The sequence below is a fragment of the Pseudomyrmex gracilis genome, unplaced genomic scaffold (assembly GCF_002006095.1).
Source record: "Pseudomyrmex gracilis isolate BER0280 unplaced genomic scaffold, ASM200609v1 scaffold_46, whole genome shotgun sequence".
Classification (NCBI taxonomy): Eukaryota; Metazoa; Arthropoda; class Insecta; order Hymenoptera; family Formicidae; genus Pseudomyrmex; species Pseudomyrmex gracilis.
The window spans coordinates 1-21,035 of NW_018020630.1; the positions used below are offsets into that span (position 1 = coordinate 1).

The 21,035-nt window shown below is 39.6% G+C and overlaps 4 protein-coding genes across 24 annotated transcripts in view; 2 read left to right on the top strand and 2 right to left on the bottom strand.

Moving 5' to 3' along the window:
* The first annotated feature begins 1,308 nt into the window (after nt 1-1,308).
* On the top strand, nt 1,309-2,927 carry LOC109853327. The gene is made up of 5 exons (XM_020425311.1): nt 1,309-1,379; nt 1,457-1,615; nt 1,694-1,965; nt 2,060-2,486; nt 2,605-2,927. Exons 2-4 carry the CDS (start codon nt 1,461-1,463, stop codon nt 2,284-2,286), a joined length of 654 nt encoding a protein of 217 aa, XP_020280900.1. The 5' UTR covers nt 1,309-1,379; nt 1,457-1,460; the 3' UTR covers nt 2,287-2,486; nt 2,605-2,927.
* Nucleotides 2,928-3,026: 99 nt separating this feature from the next.
* Nucleotides 3,027-4,985, bottom strand: LOC109853325 (uncharacterized protein CG1785). The gene is made up of 3 exons (XM_020425310.1): nt 4,145-4,985; nt 3,492-4,030; nt 3,027-3,284 (listed from the first exon to the last, which is right to left on the bottom strand). The coding sequence occupies exons 1-3, from the start codon at nt 4,982-4,984 to the stop codon at nt 3,209-3,211; spliced, it is 1,455 nt and encodes a 484-aa protein (XP_020280899.1). The 5' UTR covers nt 4,985; the 3' UTR covers nt 3,027-3,208.
* A 299-nt stretch (nt 4,986-5,284) lies between these two features.
* Nucleotides 5,285-8,944, top strand: LOC109853324. 2 transcript variants are annotated; one of them, XM_020425309.1, is made up of 8 exons: nt 5,285-5,755; nt 6,033-6,422; nt 6,631-6,850; nt 6,914-7,022; nt 7,467-7,588; nt 7,727-7,741; nt 7,873-7,960; nt 8,164-8,253. In XM_020425309.1, the coding sequence occupies exons 1-7, from the start codon at nt 5,558-5,560 to the stop codon at nt 7,938-7,940; spliced, it is 1,122 nt and encodes a 373-aa protein (XP_020280898.1). In that variant the 5' UTR covers nt 5,285-5,557; the 3' UTR covers nt 7,941-7,960; nt 8,164-8,253. The 2 variants fall into 2 exon arrangements, with proteins under 2 accessions (XP_020280898.1, XP_020280897.1); XM_020425308.1 differs by having other exon boundaries at nt 5,291-5,755; nt 7,727-7,960; nt 8,164-8,944.
* A 212-nt stretch (nt 8,945-9,156) lies between these two features.
* LOC109853311 (twitchin) overlaps nt 9,157-21,035 on the bottom strand; it is a 79,580-nt gene continuing 67,701 nt past the window's right edge. For 19 of the 20 annotated variants that reach the window (XM_020425277.1, XM_020425275.1, XM_020425265.1 and 16 more), the window contains 24 exons: nt 20,544-21,027; nt 20,202-20,457; nt 19,772-20,106; nt 19,574-19,689; nt 19,127-19,411; nt 18,866-19,005; nt 18,493-18,756; nt 17,713-18,329; nt 16,523-17,621; nt 15,209-16,434; nt 14,961-15,094; nt 14,676-14,883; nt 14,447-14,599; nt 14,127-14,353; nt 13,679-13,969; nt 12,810-13,181; nt 12,597-12,653; nt 12,073-12,236; nt 11,844-11,964; nt 11,566-11,708; nt 11,211-11,367; nt 10,749-11,066; nt 10,540-10,653; nt 9,157-10,376 (listed from right to left, as the gene is read on the bottom strand). In XM_020425277.1, the coding sequence (XP_020280866.1) occupies nt 10,174-10,376; nt 10,540-10,653; nt 10,749-11,066; nt 11,211-11,367; nt 11,566-11,708; nt 11,844-11,964; nt 12,073-12,236; nt 12,597-12,653; nt 12,810-13,181; nt 13,679-13,969; nt 14,127-14,353; nt 14,447-14,599; nt 14,676-14,883; nt 14,961-15,094; nt 15,209-16,434; nt 16,523-17,621; nt 17,713-18,329; nt 18,493-18,756; nt 18,866-19,005; nt 19,127-19,411; nt 19,574-19,689; nt 19,772-20,106; nt 20,202-20,457; nt 20,544-21,027 (7,484 nt within the window). In that variant the 3' untranslated portion in view covers nt 9,157-10,173. The remainder of the gene's footprint in view (nt 10,377-10,539; nt 10,654-10,748; nt 11,067-11,210; nt 11,368-11,565; nt 11,709-11,843; nt 11,965-12,072; nt 12,237-12,596; nt 12,654-12,809; nt 13,182-13,678; nt 13,970-14,126; nt 14,354-14,446; nt 14,600-14,675; nt 14,884-14,960; nt 15,095-15,208; nt 16,435-16,522; nt 17,622-17,712; nt 18,330-18,492; nt 18,757-18,865; nt 19,006-19,126; nt 19,412-19,573; nt 19,690-19,771; nt 20,107-20,201; nt 20,458-20,543; nt 21,028-21,035) is intronic. The other variant, XM_020425264.1, reaches the window with a different exon arrangement.

Sequence of the window (21,035 nt, forward strand, 5' to 3'; positions counted from 1 at the left end):
TGATTTGTGATTTCAATTTGTAAGTATGTTTGCCTCTGTCGTGCGTGGTATTATAAAGTATTATAAAGTGATTACATTTTCGGAATTATTTACAGTTTTTGGCGTTTCACGTGTGAAATATGTCATCAATTAGAACGGTGACAAGAGTGACTCTATGTAAAATAACTGCGCCTCCAATTAGTAACAGTTAAGATCATTTTTTAATGTTTAATACTAAAGAAGACTCAAGTAGAGTCGAAACGTTTATTGTTAATTTTATGTTATGAAAAGATTTTCTGATATTTTGTTATATTGTTAATAAAGAATATCATCAGATTTTGCTCGTAAATTTAGCCTGTTGTATATTGATTTTAATATTGTGACATATTTATTTAGATATTACGAGCTGCGTTTTTATTAATTTTGACTTTGTTATATTATTAATAATAATGACTAATATTTGTTGTAGGTGAAAGATCGATGCCAAGTTTTGCTTTCTTTATTGCAGAAGATGATGTAAATACGTATAATAGACTTTTATTTCTCAATGTTGTTTATTTATATATTAATGTGATTTATTTTAATATCAATTTAGATATTAAAATAATCTTTAGATTTAAGAGAGACAAAGTGAGAGAGAGATAAAAGTAAATTAGAATAAAACAAACTTTTGTAGATTATATAATAAATGTATATAATAAATGTATATAGTAAGTTTGCATATATTTTTATATATATTTTTATTACATAATTAAGTTATAATTCTCTTGTGTTTAGATTTGTTATTTGTTTAGGTGATATTTCATAATATAAATATCATATAAACATTGTATAGTAAATATATATGTTTAAAAAAAATTTATTGCAAATTACTTACAATATACTACACAGTCTATCGCAAAACCTTGGATGTCAAGAAAGTTACAGATTTTCATCTTCTATATTTGAAATAAATTTGTGGTACATGTGTGAGAAAAAAGTCGTTAAAAAAATCCGTTGTGACATAGTTATGTGTCATAATTTGTAATGAATAAAAATGTAAAATTTATGTTTCTTACGTGATTGTTTAAATATATATATATATATATATAATAAGGTACAACAACAGAAAAGAATAACTAATTTTCATATCGCAAAAATATTCGGACACTTGGTACGTGTTCCGCGAGGTTCTAATTTTAAAAAGCTTGAAAATTATATTGTAAACATTTGATCGTGTATGAAATATGTAAGAAGATAGTAAGCTTATATACACATATAAATTTACACAATTACATTAGAAAATTTTGGCGAGAATTTGTTGAAATTGTCGAGAAGTTTGAAAAACGCGTATATTCATGTGTATTAACTATATTAGTTATCAATATACTCGTGCGCGCGCGTGTACGGCGTACAATAAAGTAATTATAAGTTTTCGACAACAAAAACGCGCAAATCATATTATTGTTAAATCAAATGATTTATTATTACTTGACAGCAAAATGGACTTGTACGGAAAAGATAAAGGCAACGTCAGTTTGCCCAAGCGTCTACAACCTCCCGATTTTGACGAAACCAAATTAGAAAACGTCATCATCAATACGCAAACACGTTTTTATGACTTGAAAATTGCAGAAACAATTAAAAGAATTCAAAGGTATCTATTAAAAAACAATGGATTTGGGCTTTCTGCTTTAATATATATAAATTTATGTAACAATTAATAACAAATTAGATTGGAAGAACGAAATACAGAATTGGAAGATACTTTAAAACATACAAATCGATATATTAAAACTTTAGAAGAAGAGAAAGCACAAGAAATATCCACTTTAAATTCGCAATTATCTTCTTACTTGGCCAGAATAGAGGAATGCAAAGAGCAAATGGGTGCTCTTGAAAAATCAATGATTGACAATAATTTTGCTCATACTGTCAAACTCGGAAACATCGATGAAAAATACAAAAACACGCGGCTTGTGCTGATTTCGCAACTCAAATTCTTGAGTAAAATCGTTTTTACGTAAACGTGTCTTTCATATTTTTTTTATGCGCGCGACAATTGTGTTCTCGTAATGTTAAAATTCATATATTTATTAAGATGCCAAAATTAATGTTTTGGAAGATTACAAATCGAAGCAGTATATTCTGGAAAAGAAATTGGATACGCAAAATCAATCATTGGTTCACGAAAAAGAACAGATGGCAACAATCTTACACCAAATTGAATGGAAATTCACGATTGATAGAAAAAAGTATAAATATGTGAATCCCTGGTTTTTCTTTCATATTACAAAAAAAAACATTGATATTCACTTTTATATTTAAATGCAAAAAAACACAAATAGATTCAAACAAGAATTATACAATCGCTTAGTGGATATGGCTGGTGTGTTTCAGCTTGAAACAGCTCATCACATGCCGTATACTATATCCAGATTGCTTTCAGAGAACATAGCTATAAACAATTTATTATCAATGATCGATAAAAGCAAGACTTCCAAAGAACAAGCCAACGCGCTATGCGTGTAAGCAGTTACACTCTCACGACTTTACAAAGTTTTCATTCAATGTTTGATCTTTCAAACTAGCTGACCGATTAAAAATCTTACACTTAAATTACACTTCCGCGTTTGTATTCCACAGAAATATGATCAAGAACCATAAAATAAAAATCGACAATACGCGTTGTAACGCGAAACGATTCACAGTGGCGGACAAACTGACAAAGTCTACGATTGCAATGTTGCGGAAAATCCCAAAGAAACCGTATATTGATAAACTTAAACTGATCAAACCGACATATCTCACGGAAGAAGAGTACATGATAAACAGAGACAATGCTAATCTTGAAGCGAAAAAGTGCGAGGCACGCATGAAGCATACGGAAGTTGCGCTTTATCGCGAGAAAGAGAAACTCATTATTGCCGATTATCAGAAGCAATGGATATCCGATCAAATCCAAATACATTTGCGCATGTTCTATGATCTTAAATACAAGTTAATGAATCTTAAAAGCATGCTTACTTAAAAAGTAGTGAACAACCGTCATTATCTCTCGGAGAACATTTATGGAGAAATCGTTTTATTTTACATTTTCCAGTACAGTTCGCATATACTTTAAATAACTGTTACACAGGTAATCGATTTATATAACAATATCGTTACGTTGTATACAATTGTACAATGTAATATCTCATTACATTGTAACAGATACAAAAAATGTGATATTAATTTCTTTGTTGTAAAATTATTTCTCGTCCAAGCTTGTTTTATATTTGAAACCTGGTTTGACGAATCTTTTCACCTTTGCTTTGTCTCGAGTCCTAAAAAAAGAAAATTAAAGTGCAAAAAGATCTTTCATCAGTAATTCCATCTTTTCATCATTTTGTAAAACAAATATATAGCAGATCGACTAATAAATTTAAATTCTTTATTTAACTATTGTCTGTTTTCATTATAATATTGTCTAAAGTTTCAGAATTTATACTACTGTAATATTGTAAACAAATTTATCGATAATATATACTTACAGTTTTATAACAGATGGCGCGACGATGTTCCTTTGTTGAAGCGATTTATATCGATCTTTCAATAACGAATTAGAAGGTTTACAATTCCTCAAATTGCCACTCAAATCTTCTGGAAATTGGAAATCAGGATCTAAGGACTCAAACTTTATCTTACTCAAAGTCTTCGGCATAACAGATTCCTCTTCACGTTTCTGTATTCGCTTTTGTTTTAAGAGTTCTTGTTTTCTTTCTTCAGCCTCTATCTGTTTTTGCAAACGTTTCAATTTATAGACATCGGAAAGTTTCTTCTTCTCAATTTTGACTAATGTACGTTCGTTAGCTTCTTGCTTTTGTTCTCGTTGTTTTCTTTTCTGTACACGTGTTTTCTTATTGTTCTTGACAGGTTTGTTGGTTGCTGCAATACATGAGTCTTCTTCTTCATCTTCTTGTTTTTCATCACAGTTCTGTTTAGCAGACTTTGAACTCACAGTTTGATCCTTTATTGGCAAACCCTCTGACATTTCATTTAGTCTAATCTCTTCTCTTTTATCTAATGGAATCTAAACATAATGCCAATTAAAAAAATATAAAAATTTGTGCTAAAATATATATGTTAAATTCTATTTAATATACACAAAACACCTATATACTAAGTTGTAATTTAGCAAACTTACTTTTTGAAACATCTGAGTTGTGACTCTGTTCAAATGTTTCTCTTGCTTAATGAGTTCCAATTCTTTCTCAGCAACTTCAGACAAAAGTTTATGATGATCCCCATATGAGGGATTGTATGACATACCTGGATGTGGAGCTTCTACTGCTGGTACAACAGATGGTTTTTTATGCAATGATAAAGGTACTTTTCTTTTCTGAACTCCTAAATGTTTAATTGTGTGTCTAATGCCATCCGAAGACATCCATTCTTTGACTGTTTCTGGCAGTAGATTGTTTGTAATATTCCACACATCATTTTTGACTTCTCCTCTTTTAGAACAATTTGTCAGAGCAGCCTTAGCAAGTGCTTTATTCTTTAATGCCTCTTTTTCTTTTAATTTAAGAATACTCTTCATTTTTCTTTCCGCTTTACGTACGGAACTCATACGTTCCTCTCTGGTCCTCACTCGATTCCTCTTGGTGATTGGATCGGGAACTTGTGTATGTGGTTTCAAAGAAGCGAAGCATCTTGGTTCCTTATTTTTCAAATTAAGTCTAATAACATATTTGGGTGGTACATTTTTAGTCACATTAGTTTTGTCAACTGTAAATAGCTCCGAATCCTTTCGCTCTGAATAAGGAACACCCAGTCGTTCTTCTAACCTCTCGTTTTCAAGAAACGCATCAACATCTTTCACATCGATGTGCTTTCTCCATGATTTTTTTGTTTTCTTGGAAACTTTACGCTTCTTAATTTTGTCATCCGTCATTTTGTAAAGGATTCTTCCACACTTTTGCTTAAAATAGATGAATACAAAATTGTGAACTTTCGCGACATGTATGAACCACGTGTTTATCATGCGCTACATGTGAACACAGTGTAACTTGCGTTAGCCAATCAAATCGTCTCAACGTATTTCCATATGATAGCAGAGACGATTCGATTGGCTAACGCAAGTTGCGCTCCATGTAAAAGCAGCCCAGTCTTCTCTCTGCTGGTATTCATAGGCCCTGTTCGGTTATTACTGGCAGTACTGAAAAATCTATAGTATACGTGACACGAATCTATAGATTTTCAGTACTGCCAGTAAAAAACGAACACAGCCATAGTCGGATCTTCTGTTTAAGACCTGTATACATAAAGATCGATCATCTTAAGGTCATTTTTAGATAAATAGCCAATGAGACATGCGATCTCTCTTGAAATGAACTTAAGATAATCTTAAATAATACAAGAAAACCGACTATGAATACCGGCCTTAAGAAAGAAAAGGAGATAAGGTGATAACAGTGGTGGGACAGAAAGAATGTATGTATACACACAGCTAACAAAGCTGTAGAAAAACAGACGTTTTATTTATCTAACCGGTTATATACTTTTTGGAAGTATGTATTAAATAGCGACAATAAATAGACAAGTGTGTGTTATTAATATGGAAAATCAAAACGATAAAGTTGAGGAACAACGAGAAATTGTGACATTAATTTTGAAAACAAAGGAATTTAAAATTGACAAGCAAAAACTGATTGACAAGAGTCGATATTTTGCCGCGCTTTTATCAGCAAGTTATATAGAATTTGGTCGGCAAGAACATGTTATCAACTATGAGATTCCATTGTTTTCATTCGAGGTTGGTTGACCCTACTTATTTATTTTTAAAAACAAAACCGTTCTTTGTTTGCGATATTTAATTTCTGTGATTTCTAGATACTGTGAATCAATTTCTTAATTCTAAAACACATTTGTTTCCAGAAACAATCATTTTTAATCCAAAAAAAAAAAAAAAAAAAAAAAAAAAAAAAAAAAAAAAAAAAAAAAAAAAAAAAAAAACTGTTATTACATTGAAAAATAATTTTAAATCATTTCAAATTGTATAAGTAAAAAGGCAATAATTTTGATTTTTACAGGAATTTATCTATTGGATTTCCGACAATAGAGTGCCTATTTTTGAGACTGATAAGACTGATGATACACTTGAACATCTTTTAACCTTATTGGAATTAAGTGTTCTATTTGCAGTGGATGATTTGATACAAGATGTAACAGATGTATTGGAAACAGATTACTTGCTACCCAAACATGTGATTGATGTATGGTTGGTAGCACAAGAATTGTGTATCAATGTATTGAGAGATGTTTGTTTAGCTGTTTGCTTGGATCGTTTCACTGAATTGCCAATTAGTTCCATCTGTCAATTGTCAAAAAAAAATTTTCTAAAGTTAGTCGGAAATGTCAATGTAAGAACTACAGAGTCTTATTTGTTTGATGTTACACATCAATGGATGAGATATCATGAAGTAAGTATTGCTTTTTATGCTCAAATAATATAATCTTTATTTTTTTTTGGAGGGGAGAGAGATATAAATAGAAAATTATAAAGTTAAAAGGTTTTGTCTTCTTAGTGTTTCTCTCTGAAAGTCAATAACATTAACTTTTTTGATAAAAAAATAGTATAGTATTTTTACATGTATCATATATAGATCTTTAAAGGTTTATTTTGAATAGGATACAGTTCAAAAAGACCTTTTAAACAATAAGCAACCAAGAATTTTGAACAGTATTATATCCTGCGAGAACCTTGACGTTATTAATAGTACAATTTATCTTCACTGCTGGGATGGTAACAATTTCTACGAACTTACCACATTTAAGTATCCTAGAGAAATTACCAATCGTAGTGATAATAAAGATAATAGACTAACAGGAATGCAGATTGCTGCGAGAGGTATGTACTCTGCTGTGTTGTTGATGGCATTATATTTATTTATCATATTACATAATCTCTTAGGATACCATTTGTATCTTAGTGGCGGAGAATTTGGCATTGGATCAGGAAAGTTTAATATTAAGATGTGGCGTTATTCTCTGATATCCAAGAGATGGCTCTTTCAGACAAAGTATGTATTTTGACAAGTAGAAAATCGTTTAACTCAGTTCTTAAAAACCGGTTTTTTACTTTCAATAAAAAAAATAGCAGGGAAGGCGACGGCCCGGAAAGCCGGAAATTCCGGGTTCGACTCCTGGCTGAGGAGTTTTTTTCGCAATATTTTAAATCAATTAGGGGGGGTATTCGGGGTCTATCATATATGAGATGCAAAACTAACATTCTATATGAATTTAAGAATTGAAATTTCAATTCGAAAAACACGTGAAAAACGTGAATTTACTTATATATGTGTACACACATATAAGACATATTTTCCGCACAACATCCTGCGAACGGCTCTTTAAGACTTATTTATTCATTTATTAAGTTTAATAAAAAAAATGTTTGACAAGTAGATATTACATAAAAAAATTATAGAACACTGTTATCTATGAAAATTTCTTAATTATTTCAGTTTGCCAAATGGGAGAAGGCACATGGTCGCCACTTTCATAAAAAATAAATTGTTCCTCGTTGGCGGTGTGGGACGATATCGACGAAAATTGAAGAGTGTTGATATCTATAATATACATACAGGTAATATTTATACTATATAATACACAATTTCTCTGTATGTTAATTTAAATTAGAATTGTTTTATGTTTTCATGGCGAACGTTTTTTTGTTTTATTGATTTACGTATTATTTCTATATTTCTCTCTGAACTATTTGCAGATATCTGGACTAAAGGTGAGGAGATACCTATGGACTTTACCAATGTTCCTGAATATTATGTTTTTAATGGTAAACTAGCCATATACACTAACGTATCACAAATTTGTTTATATCATCCTGATACGGACTCGTGGCAAACGATACAGGCCCACGTCCCAATGATAGGAAAACTTCTGAACTCTGCAAGGTGGACTACGCCAATATTGGTGCTTAAAACAGCATCGTGTTATATTGGTGAATATTATAATATATGTAATATTATCGTGAATGATATATTTTATAATATTATAAATTATTGTATATATGTTATACGATATATTTTATATACATATACTATATATGTATATGATACATTTAAATTTTATATTATCTAATTATTTTACTATTATATGATTAAAAACGCGAAAGAACTCATAGAAAATCATTACGCTTTATAGACATAAATCGATCAGGCGACATGGTCTTGAGAAGTATTACAGAAACGTATGATATAGAGCAATGCAATGGTGAGAGGTGTACAAAAATTAAGTGTGCCGATTGTATGTGGTACGTGGAAGGTTTTGAACCTTTCATGAAGTTACTTTTCACAGCATTAACGTTTGACAATCCGCAAAGTAAAGACTCGCCAAAAGATATTCTGGTGATGTGTTTGAAATTTGACTCTCAGCCCGACAACTTGCACGTACATAGCACGCTCATACAAGATCCGAATAAGTTTCGTTCTCTTCTTTATTCTCATTCGCCCACGAGATTTTTTAACATCATCGATCCTGCCGATTTACACACTTAGTCGACAAGTTTGGACTATTTTTAATTAATAAGATCTAATATATTAGTAAAACAATGTAAATAACTGTATGTAACAATAGAGGAAGAGAGAAAGAGAGAGAAGGATGAGGAAAAAAGATATGCCAAGAAAATGCGTTTGGGAAACCCGTTGTCACTGCTAAACAATTGTTCTATTTTACATCTAAAGCGATAAAAATAAAATGGCATTTCTAATATTGATAACGTGTTTCTCCAAGCATCGTTTACATGGGCGTTAATGTCTTGTACGTCAAGTTGCGCTTCTCTCTGTTGAGATATTATTGAGGCATTATTGGTGCAACTTTATGTTGTAAAAGAATTAACGTCCCTGTCTGTACTTCAAGATTTGTGTGTTTTTTTATTGCCATGCAAATATATGTAAATTAGTATCTCTAGTGTATGTAAATTATACAAAGCGTTGTATCTTTTATATTATACAACTATTTGTATTACAATAAAATTTTTAGTAAATTTCCCGCATCAACACACTGCAAATATTTAGATGTATCTCCAGATGTATGTTCGTGCGAACAATTTATATACGTGAAATTAATACGAATCAACACTTACAATCTACATATTAGTACGGCACGACACAGAAAAGGATGTAATAACAGATACTCTCGTTTTAAATCACATGTTTTATTTTATCGTAAATGTTTTACTGACGAAAGCAGTCTTCAAACAAGAGTATAACACGACGTATCATTAACGTGGAATTCGGGGGCACATCGCGATAGCATATCGCGCAAATCGAAATTTGTGTTTCCAATGTCACAAAAAAGTTTTTCCCGAGCGAGAGTTTCGAGTGTTTCGGGATGTTGTCGAGGATGCTGGCAATCTCGTCGGAAAAACCGTATTCGATCGTTGGTCGCACTTCGCGTGCAAAGGTCTTTCTTTTCTTGTTCTGTTTTCCTTGGGCGCTTTTTTCTACCGCGATGTGTCCGTTAAACATAATCTGTGCATACTTGAGTGCGCAGAAAGTATGCCAAGTCGTGTGATACAGCAAAGCCGAATATTTTTAGCGTAATAACGTTGCGCGTGTGCTATTCGTAATGCGTGAGCGAAGACACGAATTCGGATTCCTATATCGTAGAAGAAAAGTAAGAAGCCGCGTCCCGCGACGATTCATGCGATTCATCGTGACAAACACACAGGAAGAGAAAATACAGCGTTCCAGAATAATTTACGTGCACAGAAAAAAAAAATAACATTAATTAATTAAATCCGATCCTTCTTTTTTTCGTTGTTTTTCCTTTTTTTTTTTTTTATACAGAGACACGTCATACACTCTAAAAACGATCGTTGACGAGCAAGCCGCCCTCCGGCTTGTCTCCTCGATTCTTCTCGTTCGTGGTTGCTCGTTGAAGATATCGGAAAAAAATTGAAAGACCGGTGGAAAGCGTAGAAACGACCGATCGGAGATGGCTCAGATCGAATGCGTTTACGGAAGAGATTTTTTTCTCGCGGAGAACGCGTAAGAAATTCTCTAAAAACGCGCGCGTTCTCATACTCGTAAATCGACTCAAAAGCGTGTTCTCCGCGCGACACGGAAGGGGAGGGGTGTATTAGAATATAAAATACTCCGATTCGGTCTGTGTGATAACATATCGACATGTGATCCGGTGATAAGATCAGTTTCACAACTCTCCGGGATTGACAACGTTCAGGGCAAACGCCGAGTTCGCCTCGCCCTTCTGGCTGATCACACGCGCCGAATATTGACCGACGTCGCTGACCGTGCACGTCTTGATGCCGAACTCGAAGGACGTGTTGCCGTCCGAGCTGAAGTGATATCTGCTGCTTGTTTCGGGAATCGCTTTGCCGTCTTTGAGCCAAGTTACTGAGAAAGAAAAAGTATACGTTTTTATATTAAAGAAAGATGAAAAAAAAATAAAATAAAATAAAACGGTAATAGTAATTAGAAAAAAATATACACTTAGTATATTAGATAGATAAGTGGAAATAGAAGGGAATTGTATACGAAAGTAAAGTCTCTCTCTCACCTTTCAAAGGCGCGGTATCAGTCTTGCACGTGAAAGTCACCGACTCGCCTTCGCTCACTGTTGCAGATTGCGGGAATGTCGCGAACGCTGGACTCTTCGGTTCTTCACCCGGAGCTGAAAGTAACGAACAGATAGAGTATGGAGTTAAAACAAAAAAAAGAAAATTAAAAAGCTACAATTGCTGACTAATCGCATACTTGCTGACTTACCGAGTACATTTAATGTGCACGACGAGTAGCTCTCTCCTGCGTCGTTGAAAGCTTCGCACGTGTAAGTGCCGGAATCCTCGGGGAATATCTCGGCGATAACGAGTTTGTAGATGTTAGCCTCGCTGGTGTACTGGAAGTCTTTGCTGGGCTTGATCTCCTTGTTGTTGTGCAACCACACCACGTCGAACTTCTTGGCGCCGATTATTCGGCAGCTGAGCGTCACAGACTCGCCGTCCTTCACGTACATGCTCGTCAGATGGTCTACGATCTTCGGCGATTTGTCGTCGCTCTGTTTCTTCCCGGCAGTGTTTTCCACAGCTAAAAAAGGTAAAATGTCGCTTTACGCGCTTCTTTTCAAATTCAAAAATTTGCGACAGTTACTTTTTTTTTTGACAACAATTTGTTATCTCTCTAAGTTATATGTCGATTAAACGTGACGATGAAAATTTTGAACGTTCTTACGTTTTACAGTCAGTTTGCAGGATGTCGTGTCGCTACCGATGCTATTGGTCGCCACACACTTGTACTCGCCCTCATCCTCGGGGAATACTTCATTTATCGTGAGAGTGGCCACTCCGTTTTTATATTTGAGATCGACGACCTCCGACGAACTCAAGGTCTGCAAAAAGTGAATTTTATCGCGCGCACACACACACACACACACATACACATAGTTTACACAAAAATAGTTCTCCTATAATACATAAAAACGTTAAAAATCCATTTTTGCAGATGTTTTTCTGTAAATAAATTTGTGTGATTTTTAAAAATTAAATTATCGCAAATATTAGCTTTAATTGTTTAAGATGGCCCCTACTTTGCCGTCTTTGCTCCAAGCTATTTGCGGTTCTGGATCGCCGTTGACTTTGACAGTGAGTTCCAAGTGTTCGCCATCGTTGATCGTGAGATTTTTTAGTTTCTGAGTGAACTGCGGCGGTCTCATCGAGTCGTCCGAAGGTTCTGCAATAGTCAAATATTGTATAATAATATATAAAATTGAATATGAACATCCTCGTATACAAGATTAAACGTGACGATACTCTAATAATTTGAGATGCATATTTATGTGTGTAGATATTAAAATGATATACTAACGAATGAGTTCTTTTGTGGTGCTTCTGGATCGAGATGGGCTACCGGTGCTGTCGAGTCTCGAGCCGTATTTCTTCACGCTTCGTTTGTCAGACGATTCGTTGATCTTAACGCTGGAGCTATCCTGAAGTTATTTACGTCAAAGAATGTTTTTAGTAATCCGTTATGAATTTTTATACATACAAACAGTAATTTTTAATCCAGAAGTATTATTAGATCATGTTTTTCGTACTTTGTACGAAGAGGTCGTGGAAGTTTGTTTGCCACCGTAGGAAGAGGTGAAACTCGATTGACCTTGAATGGTGGTTGAACTGTAGCCGCTGTAACCACTGGACTTGTGAACTGTCACGATCGGTGGTGGCGCCGGTTTCAACGGTTGCTCGATGTACCTTCGATCTTAAAATCAGATTTGTCATGAAATCACTCGATTATTACAATATATTCGTTTTTTTTTACAACTTGACAACATCAACATTTGAAAACAAAGGATTTACGAAATTTTTGCGTTTCGCTGCGGACAACATAAATTAGTGGACTGTAAACGAGAGAGTTAATTCTAAATATGAAGTATACGGGACGTGAGAGAATCTAAACAGGGTGTGCAATGACTAAAGGGAACAAAATATTTTTTAATAAAACGATAGTTATTTGCGCTGATCTAAGTACAAGCACATTGCTTGTGACAACAACGGGAATGAGGATAATAAGCTTTTTATAAAAACGGCAAACGGGGGTAAGCTCCTTAAACGGCTCTACCTCCGGAATGCAGGAAATCGTGTGCTAATTTTACTTGTTCCTCCGTTTCCCCAGTGCCTACGAACAAACGTTTAATGAAATTTGTTTTTCAACTACAAGTTCTACGTACAAAGTATATTAACGTATTATCAGTCTTATGGCAGAGCAGAATCATAAGAAGAGATTCGAAAAAGTATATTAGTTTTGTCTTTTATCGCATTTATTTTCGCGTACCTTCAACGATAACCACACAACTGGTCTCGTCTTTGCCGTGCTTGTTGCTAGCGACGCAGCGATATTTGCCGCTGTCCTCCGGCTTGCAGTCGATGATCTCCATCGTGACAACGCCGTCGGCGTTGGTCATAGGATAGTTGTACTTGGACAACTCCTCTCTGTCCTTGTACCATTTCACCGTGGGCGGTGGATTGCCGCTCAAGCAGCACAGCAACTTGCAGGTCTGTCTGATCTGAATGACACGGGGTCGTAGCAGGAAGGTGAAGCTCGGCGCTGACTCGATCATCTCGAGCCACACATTATAACCGAGCGGTTCCCGTCTGCGCACCGGATGCAACTCGGGTCTGTACTTCGGAATTTCTTTCGGCAGTGCTGAGAATAAAAAATAACAAAAGATTAGAAAATTTTTTGCAAATTTTGCTGTAAAATATGAAATTTTTTTACAACACACATAAATAAAAATATACATATTAGTAAATTGTGTTGTATACCGCACAAATTAAATGATTATAATATATAAATATAAGGACATGAAGAGCCGTTCGCAGGATGTTGTGCGTGAATGTGCTTAAATATATATGTGTATATATATATATATATGTATGCACATATATATTTCAAAATAATTTTTTTCCTCTATATAGGATGCTGGATTTGCATCACATATATATGAAGGACCCCGTATACTCCCCTAACTAATTTTAAAATATTGCGAAAAAAACTCCTCATCCAGGAATTGAACCTGGAATCTCCGGCTTTCCGGGCCGTCGCCTTCTCTGTTAGGCTACCGAGGCACTTGGAGTTTGTCTCGCAATAAATGATTATAATTAAAATACAGGCGCTAAAAAATACATGTAAACAATACTCACGTTGTACATTGAGGAAGACAACTTCCTCGCGATAACCGTAATGATTCTCCGCGCGTATGACATACTCTCCTCTGTCTTCCAATTTAACTCTGTTGATAATGAAGGTGTAATCGTCACCGTGATATCGTTTCATGAATTTGACGGACTGTCGCAATTCCTGATTGTTGTGCGACCAAGACAAGGTGGGCGCCGCGATTGCGATAACGCGACAAGTGAACTTAACGCTCTGTCCCTCGTACGCGAACGCGCTTTGCGGTTTGATGACAAATCTTGGCGCGGCTTGTCGGCGATCTGCGCAAAAATGCGGAAATTCGTTTTTATTTAAGAACATTTTCTTCTTTTCACATACTTTTTTTGTGAAGAAATCAGAAAAACACTTTTGTATTTAAACTTTGCTAAGATCGCTTGGCGTTTGAGAAAACTCGATACTGTTCATTCAGTCACTCACCGAAGCAAGAGTCGTATATTCTGTATTTCTCGATTAGAAGCTTTCTGAGCGACGAGTACTCGGCTAGGCGGCCGATGGGAAGAACGTACTTGTCCCAGTTCTCGTACTTGGCGCGCAGTCTGTCTCTGATGCTGAGGTAACGGCTGCTGGCGATCGGGTTGGTCCATTTGCTGTGATCGCCGGTTAACCACGGATGAAGGAGGCACTCGTGTGCGGTCATGCGCTTTCTGAAAGGTGGCAAGAATCACACAGTAGCAGTAAATAAGATGATAACGAAGTAATCATGTAGAAAGCAATGGGGAAAAATATCTGTAACGTACTCCTTGTTCTTGACGAGTAGCCGCCTGATGAAATCTTTGCCCTCCTCGGAAACGTTACGGAATGCCTCCTCGTCGAAGTCCCAGTCGCACGCCTTTACGTTCTTCAAGGTCTCGATGTCGTTATCGCCCGCGAACGGAGAAAGCCCGCTCAACCTGGCTCAGTAAACAAAGATAGTAAGAATCACATGGAATAATCTGGCCGCGTACAAGATACAAGTAATCTGCTTACAAAACATAAGCCAGTACACCGCAGGCCCACATGTCGGTGTAGAAACCGACCGGTTCTCGTTCGACGATCTCGGGAGCAGCAAACTCGGCCGTGCCTGTGCTGATCTTTACCACTTCATTCGGATCGAGTTTGGTCGCCAGACCGAAATCAATCAATTTCACATTGGTACTGTTGCGAGTTTGACACATAATGTTTTCAGGTTTGATGTCTGAAAAAAAAAACAGTGTTGCATTACATAATTATATATATATATGTAATAAAAGTATAAGAATTTTAAGATAATACCGAGATGAATGATGTTCTTCTCGTGCATATGCTTGACTCCTTCGCAGATCTGTCTCATGTAATTGATGACTTCGGCCTCGGACATGGTGTAACCTTCGGAGGTGATCCTCTCGAACAGCTCACCACCGGACAGGCTAATAAGACAAATGAAGGAGATCAAGGATAACGCAAATCCGTAAAACGAGTCACAATTGGTTGTTGAAATCGCTCGGCTGATGAATTCTCTCTGATGCGAAATAAATACTTACAACTCAAAGATCAACACCATCTCGTCGTCGTCCTCAAACGCGTCGTGCAGATTGATCAACTTGGGATGGTGCAACTGATTCATGATATCGATCTCTTTTCTGATCAATTCTTTTTCCATCACGTGCGACACCGGGATGAATTTGGCGGCGAAAATGTTGCCGGTGGCTCTCTCGCGGCAACGATGCACGACGCCGAACGCGCCGGTGCCGATCTCCTCAAGGATGTCGTACTTGTCATAGACCGACGTGTGCTTGATCTCCACCGGCTGCGGCACATATTTGCTGTAGACGTCGAACACGAACTGATCGTAATCGTGCGGTTTCTCGTCTTCGCGGCCGCGTATCTTCTTGCCGGTCGCGTCCACCTCGTATTCCTTCTTCTTGTACTCGCGCTTGATAATGCCCTTCGTGGTGATCAGCGGCGTCACCTCGCTCGGATCGGATCGGCCGTAGATGTTCTCCGCGCACACTCGGAAGTCATATTGGTGTCCCGGACTGAGACCGGTTACCGCGAGCGTGCAGAACCTGGTGTTGCCCGCTCGTATCCAGCTGCTCATCGGATGCTCGCGCTTCTCCACCACGTAATTGGTGATGTTGCTGCCGCCGTCCCAAACCGGTGGTTTCCAGCTGACCGCGAGCGAGTCGTGGCCGACGTTATCCACCTGCGGGAATCTCGGCGGATCCGGACGGTCGCTGATCTGAATCTTGATGATGGCCGTGTCCTGGCCGAGATCGTTCTCGGCTGTGATGCGGTACGGACCTGAGTCGATGCGGCTGCCGTCGCGGATCGTCAGCACGGCGTGACGTTCCTTCACTTCGACGGCGTAATGACCGCCGGACTCGATCACCTCGCCCTCGCGCACCCACGTAATCTTTGGTTTCGGATAACCGGTGAACGGGATCTTGATAACGACGTTCACGCCCTTGTCGAAGAAGGCGGTGTCGCGGAATCGCGGCGGCACGTTCAACTTCGGCGGTGTCTTGATGAAGAGCTCGCCCTTCGTGGATTTCACGCCGCACTTGTTCACCGCGCGACAGAAGTACTCGTCGGCGTCCTCGCCGAACACGTCGTGAATGATGAGATTATGAGTGTCGCCCTCGGAGTAGATGTTGTACCGGCTACCGCTCACGATCTCGCGAGCGCCCTTGAACCACGTGATGGTAGGCTTCGGAGTGCCAATAATCTTGCATTGGAAGTGAGCATTGTGATTCTGGACGCAGTTCACCTGTGAGGAAAAACATGTAGAAGAGAAACTTAAATAGGTCACCAAAATTCTGAGCTTTTCAATAACAAAAACAAATGTATATACAAACCCTCTGAAGTGGTGAGATAATTTCTGGAGGCTTCGCTGCCTGCGGATCGACGATCTTTACGGATGTTGAGGCCTTGGACTCGGGACTGAGTCCGGCTACGTTTTGTGCGAACACTCGGAACTCGTATTGCCTTCCCTCGATAAGATTGCTAATGTTGATTTGCGTCGGCAGACAAATGCTAACGTTAACGCGCTGCCAAGCCTGACTGTTGACTTCTCTCTTGTCGATCCAGTAACCTTGAATTCTCGCGCCACCATCTGTCTCTGGTTTTTCCCACGAGAGATTGACGAAATCTCCGCCCACCTCGATGACCTTGGGCGTGCCGGGTGGTCCTGGCGGGTCGAACGGCGCTTTGGCCTTGATCGGGTTGGTACCTTCCAATGGCGGGCCCATGCCGTTGTCGTTGGCAGCCATCACCCTGAAAAGATACTCTTGACCCTCGGTGAGACCTTGCACGACGAACGTAGTGTCTTTGCAGAAGGACGACACGATGATCCAGTGCGTGTGACTGACATCGCGACGCTCCACCACGTAATGGGTCACCCGGAGACCACCGTCGTACTTGGGCGGATGCCAGGATAGAGTGCAGGTGTGCTTGTCGATGTCAGAGACATCGAGTGGTCCGGTTGGAGGTCCAGGTAATCCGGTGATGTATACGGTGAACGAGGCGCTGACACTGCCGCTATCGTTCGAGATGGACAAGTCGTAAGTACCGCCGTCATCCTTCTGAATGTCTTTGATGAAGATGATGAGATACTCATCGAAGACCGTGTATTTAATATGCGTAGTCTCCACAATCTTACGACCATCTTTCTTCAGGGTCACTTCCATTGGCTGATCACCGCTGTAATAAATCTTGATCTTCGTGTTGTCACCCTCCGGCAGATAGAGATCGCCCGGCATACGTTCGATGCGCGGTGGCGTGCCGATCTTCAGTCTGCACGTGGTCGTAGCAATACCGAGTGGGTTCGAGATCTGACAGCTGTAGTCACCGTCGTCCGCGTCCCATACCTCGGAGATTACCAGCCTGTAGATGCCGTTTATCGACTCGGCGCGGAATCGACCGCCTAAGGTGATCTCGCGACCGTTCTTCAGCCACCTGAACAAATCAAAATCGTAATCGTAAAACTTCTTATGTGATAAAATATATAATACAATTAATCTTAAACAAAATAAATAAATAAATTTACCTGGCGGTCGGCAGAGGTTTACCCGTGGCCTCGCACTCGAGAACGAGGGTCTTGCCAAGTGGTATAATCTGACTGATCGGAAGATTTCTGATGAATTCCGGCTTTTCGCCTCCCTCGACCTCGCAAATCTTCACCGGCGTGGTGCACGAGCTCGGTTCGGATCTGCCGGCGGCGTTCACCGCGAACACTCTGAACTCGTAATCTCCACGCTCGATCAGATGCATGACCGTGTATTCGGTGTCGACGACGTTGTACTCGTTGCACTTGGACCACATCGCGCTTCCGACCTCGCGCTTCTCGATCACGTAGCCGGTGATCTTGCTGCCGCCGTCGGATACGGGCGGTTCCCATCGTAGATCGACGTAATTCTTACCGACTTTGATAACTTGCGGCGTGCCCGGTGGCGACGGCACGTTAAACTTACTCTTGATTCTGAACGGCGAAGACGGCGGGCTCGGTTTACTGAAGCCGGCCGCGTTCTTGGCGCGTATTCTAAACTCGTACTCGTGACCGCTTTGCAGACCGTAACACACGTACGTTGTGTCCTTGAAGAGGTAATCGTTCGCCACGCGCCATTGCACGTCCTCGGCAGGGTCGCGGAACTCGATCTTGTAACCCTGTGTGTAGTTGAAAATTTCGCGTGAAAAGTGTAATTCAAATCAATATAAAACTAAATGCAAAGACAAGGTCGCTCGAAAACGCCATAGCTTGAAAAATTTACATATGTAACTGAAAAATATTCAATGAAATTTCAATATTTTCTCTTTTCGTGATACGAACCTGAATACGAGATCCACCATCGGACAATGGTCTCGTCCAGACAACCGTGGCGTTCGAGGTGTCCCAATCGATAACACGCGGCTGTCCAGGTGGATCTGGCACCGTGAATGGGAACTTGGCCGTTATCGGTTCGTCAGCCTGCAATGGGTCCGACACGCCGTACTGATTCTCCGCTCTTACGCGGAAGTTGTACGTGCGATTCGGTTCCAGACCGATCACGTCGTAATGTGTGTTTCTCACGAAGCTACTGAGCTTCACCCAGAACTGGAAAAAAAATTCGCGAAGAGTATGAATAAAAACAATTTTGTTCAGATCGGAGAGAAAAGCAAATTCATTTGCGATAGCTAAGAATCCCTTAGAGAAATATACTTACGCCGGCCGGATCTAATTTCTCGACGATGTAATTCGTAATAGGTGAGCCGCCATCGTCGAAGGGTGGTTTCCACGACAACGTACAGGTCTCGGGAGTGATGTCGGAGATATCTAGAGGTGCCAGAGGCGGGGACGGTTTGTCTGAAAGAAATTTAACATTTAATTTTAATTGACAATGGCGTTTATTACAAATTAGAATTGCGTACTTGAGAAAAAAGATCGAGATCAAGAATTAAATTACCAACGTAGTAAAAAAACTTACCGACAACGAGGACTCTGCACGAAGCGGAGTCTGTGCCAACGGTGTTCGTGAGATATATCGTGTACGTGCCGGTGTCTGACCTCTTCGCTTTTTTGTTAATAAACTGCGACGCAACGTCGGTCGTCTCGAATTTGATCCTATCATCGGTGAGAACTTCTTCGCCATTGATGGACCAGTTTGGTTTCGGCTTGGGATTAGCTTGATACGGAACCGTGATGGTGAACGGTTCGCCGGCGATCACAGTCATATCGCGGATGCTGAGGTCGCTCGTAATCTTAGGCGGGACTGCAACAAAGACAATCGATATGTTGAACCGCATCCGGAAAAAGAAGACTAAAAACGCTATATTTTTTTATTACTTGTGATTAAAAGCGTTATCTCTCCGTCTTTCTTTTTCTCTAAATTGCGTAATGTAAGATACACATGATGTTTTGTGAAATTACTTACATGGTGGCGCACTGGCGCGAATAATGTCGGAGTTGGAGCTCCATGGTCCACGACCGGCGGCATTTTCCGCAGCTACGCGGAACTCGTAATCGTGATTCTCGATCAGTCCTGTGATTCTAAGAGATCGACGAATAGAATTAGCAAATGCCGGAAACATTATAGACGTTAACTCAAGAAATCGACACGGATCATACTTACTTGTAAGTAGTATCGTGCACCAGAGCTGGAGTGGCCTTGACCCACTTGTCCTCGCTCAGAAGACGCTTCTCAATGACGTATCCGATGATCGGCGAGCCGCCATCGTGACGCGGTTTGGTCCACGTGATGGTAATGCTGTCCTCGGTGGTTTCCACACCGCGAGGTGTACCTGGCGCGCCTGGAGGATCAAACGGATATCTCGCCTTGATCGGATCGATCGTTGTTGCAGGATCCGACGTGCCGTATTGATTCTCAGCCATCACTCGGAATTCGTAGACCTGACCGACCGTCAGATTTCTCACGCGCACAAATGGCGTTGTCACATAGCTGCTCACCTGCAAAAGTTTTTCTCTCTCTTTAGATACTAATATCTTTTTAATAAAAAAATAGAATATCCTCTAAACAATTTTATTGCGACATAGACTCTCACCTTAGACCACGTTGCGGACCTTGGTTCCTTCTTCTCGATCACGTAATTGGTAATATCGGCACCGCCGTTATCCTTGGGCGGATTCCAGAAGAGAGTAAGAGCATCGCCGGCAAATTCGTCCGCGCGAAGATTTTCAGGTGGAGCGGGACGATCGAGTACCTTGACGTTGACGGTCGCCGTGTCGAAGCCGGACGAATTACGCAGTTGAAGTCTGTACTGACCTCCATCGGAACGTTTTGCATTCTTAACTACCAAGCTGTAGTTAAAGAAATTCAATTAGTATCATGACGTGCACTGTCATTATTTCTATTTGTAATTGAAAAGTTTTTCTAAACAATATACCTGGCAAAATCATCGGCCAGTTGTTGATGCACACGCGAATCGGTTTCATCCTTGACAACGTCGTTGGCAAACCACGTGGCAGTCGGTTTGGGGAAGCCGACGTAAGGCACATGAATGGAGAAGTCCTCGCCAGCGCGCACGGTAATGTCGCGAACTCCGCCGAGGTCCATAACCGGTTTATTCGGTTGCTCCTCGATGATGATGGGATTGCTGGCTCGGCTCGGGTCGCTGTTACCAACGTCGTTCACCGCAATAACCCTGAAGAGATACTCCTCGCCTTCTTTCAGTTTCGGCACGGTATACACGTTGCTCGGTACGGGCGAGCCGTTCACATCTGACCAATTGTCATCACCCTTGGCTTTCTTCTGAATAATGTAGCCTCTGATCTTCGCGCCGCCGTCGCTTCGCGGTGGACGCCAGCTCAGGGTTACCGAGTCTTTGGTGATTCTGTCCGCCTTAGGTGGTTCAGGTGCGTCAGGACGAACTATAAAA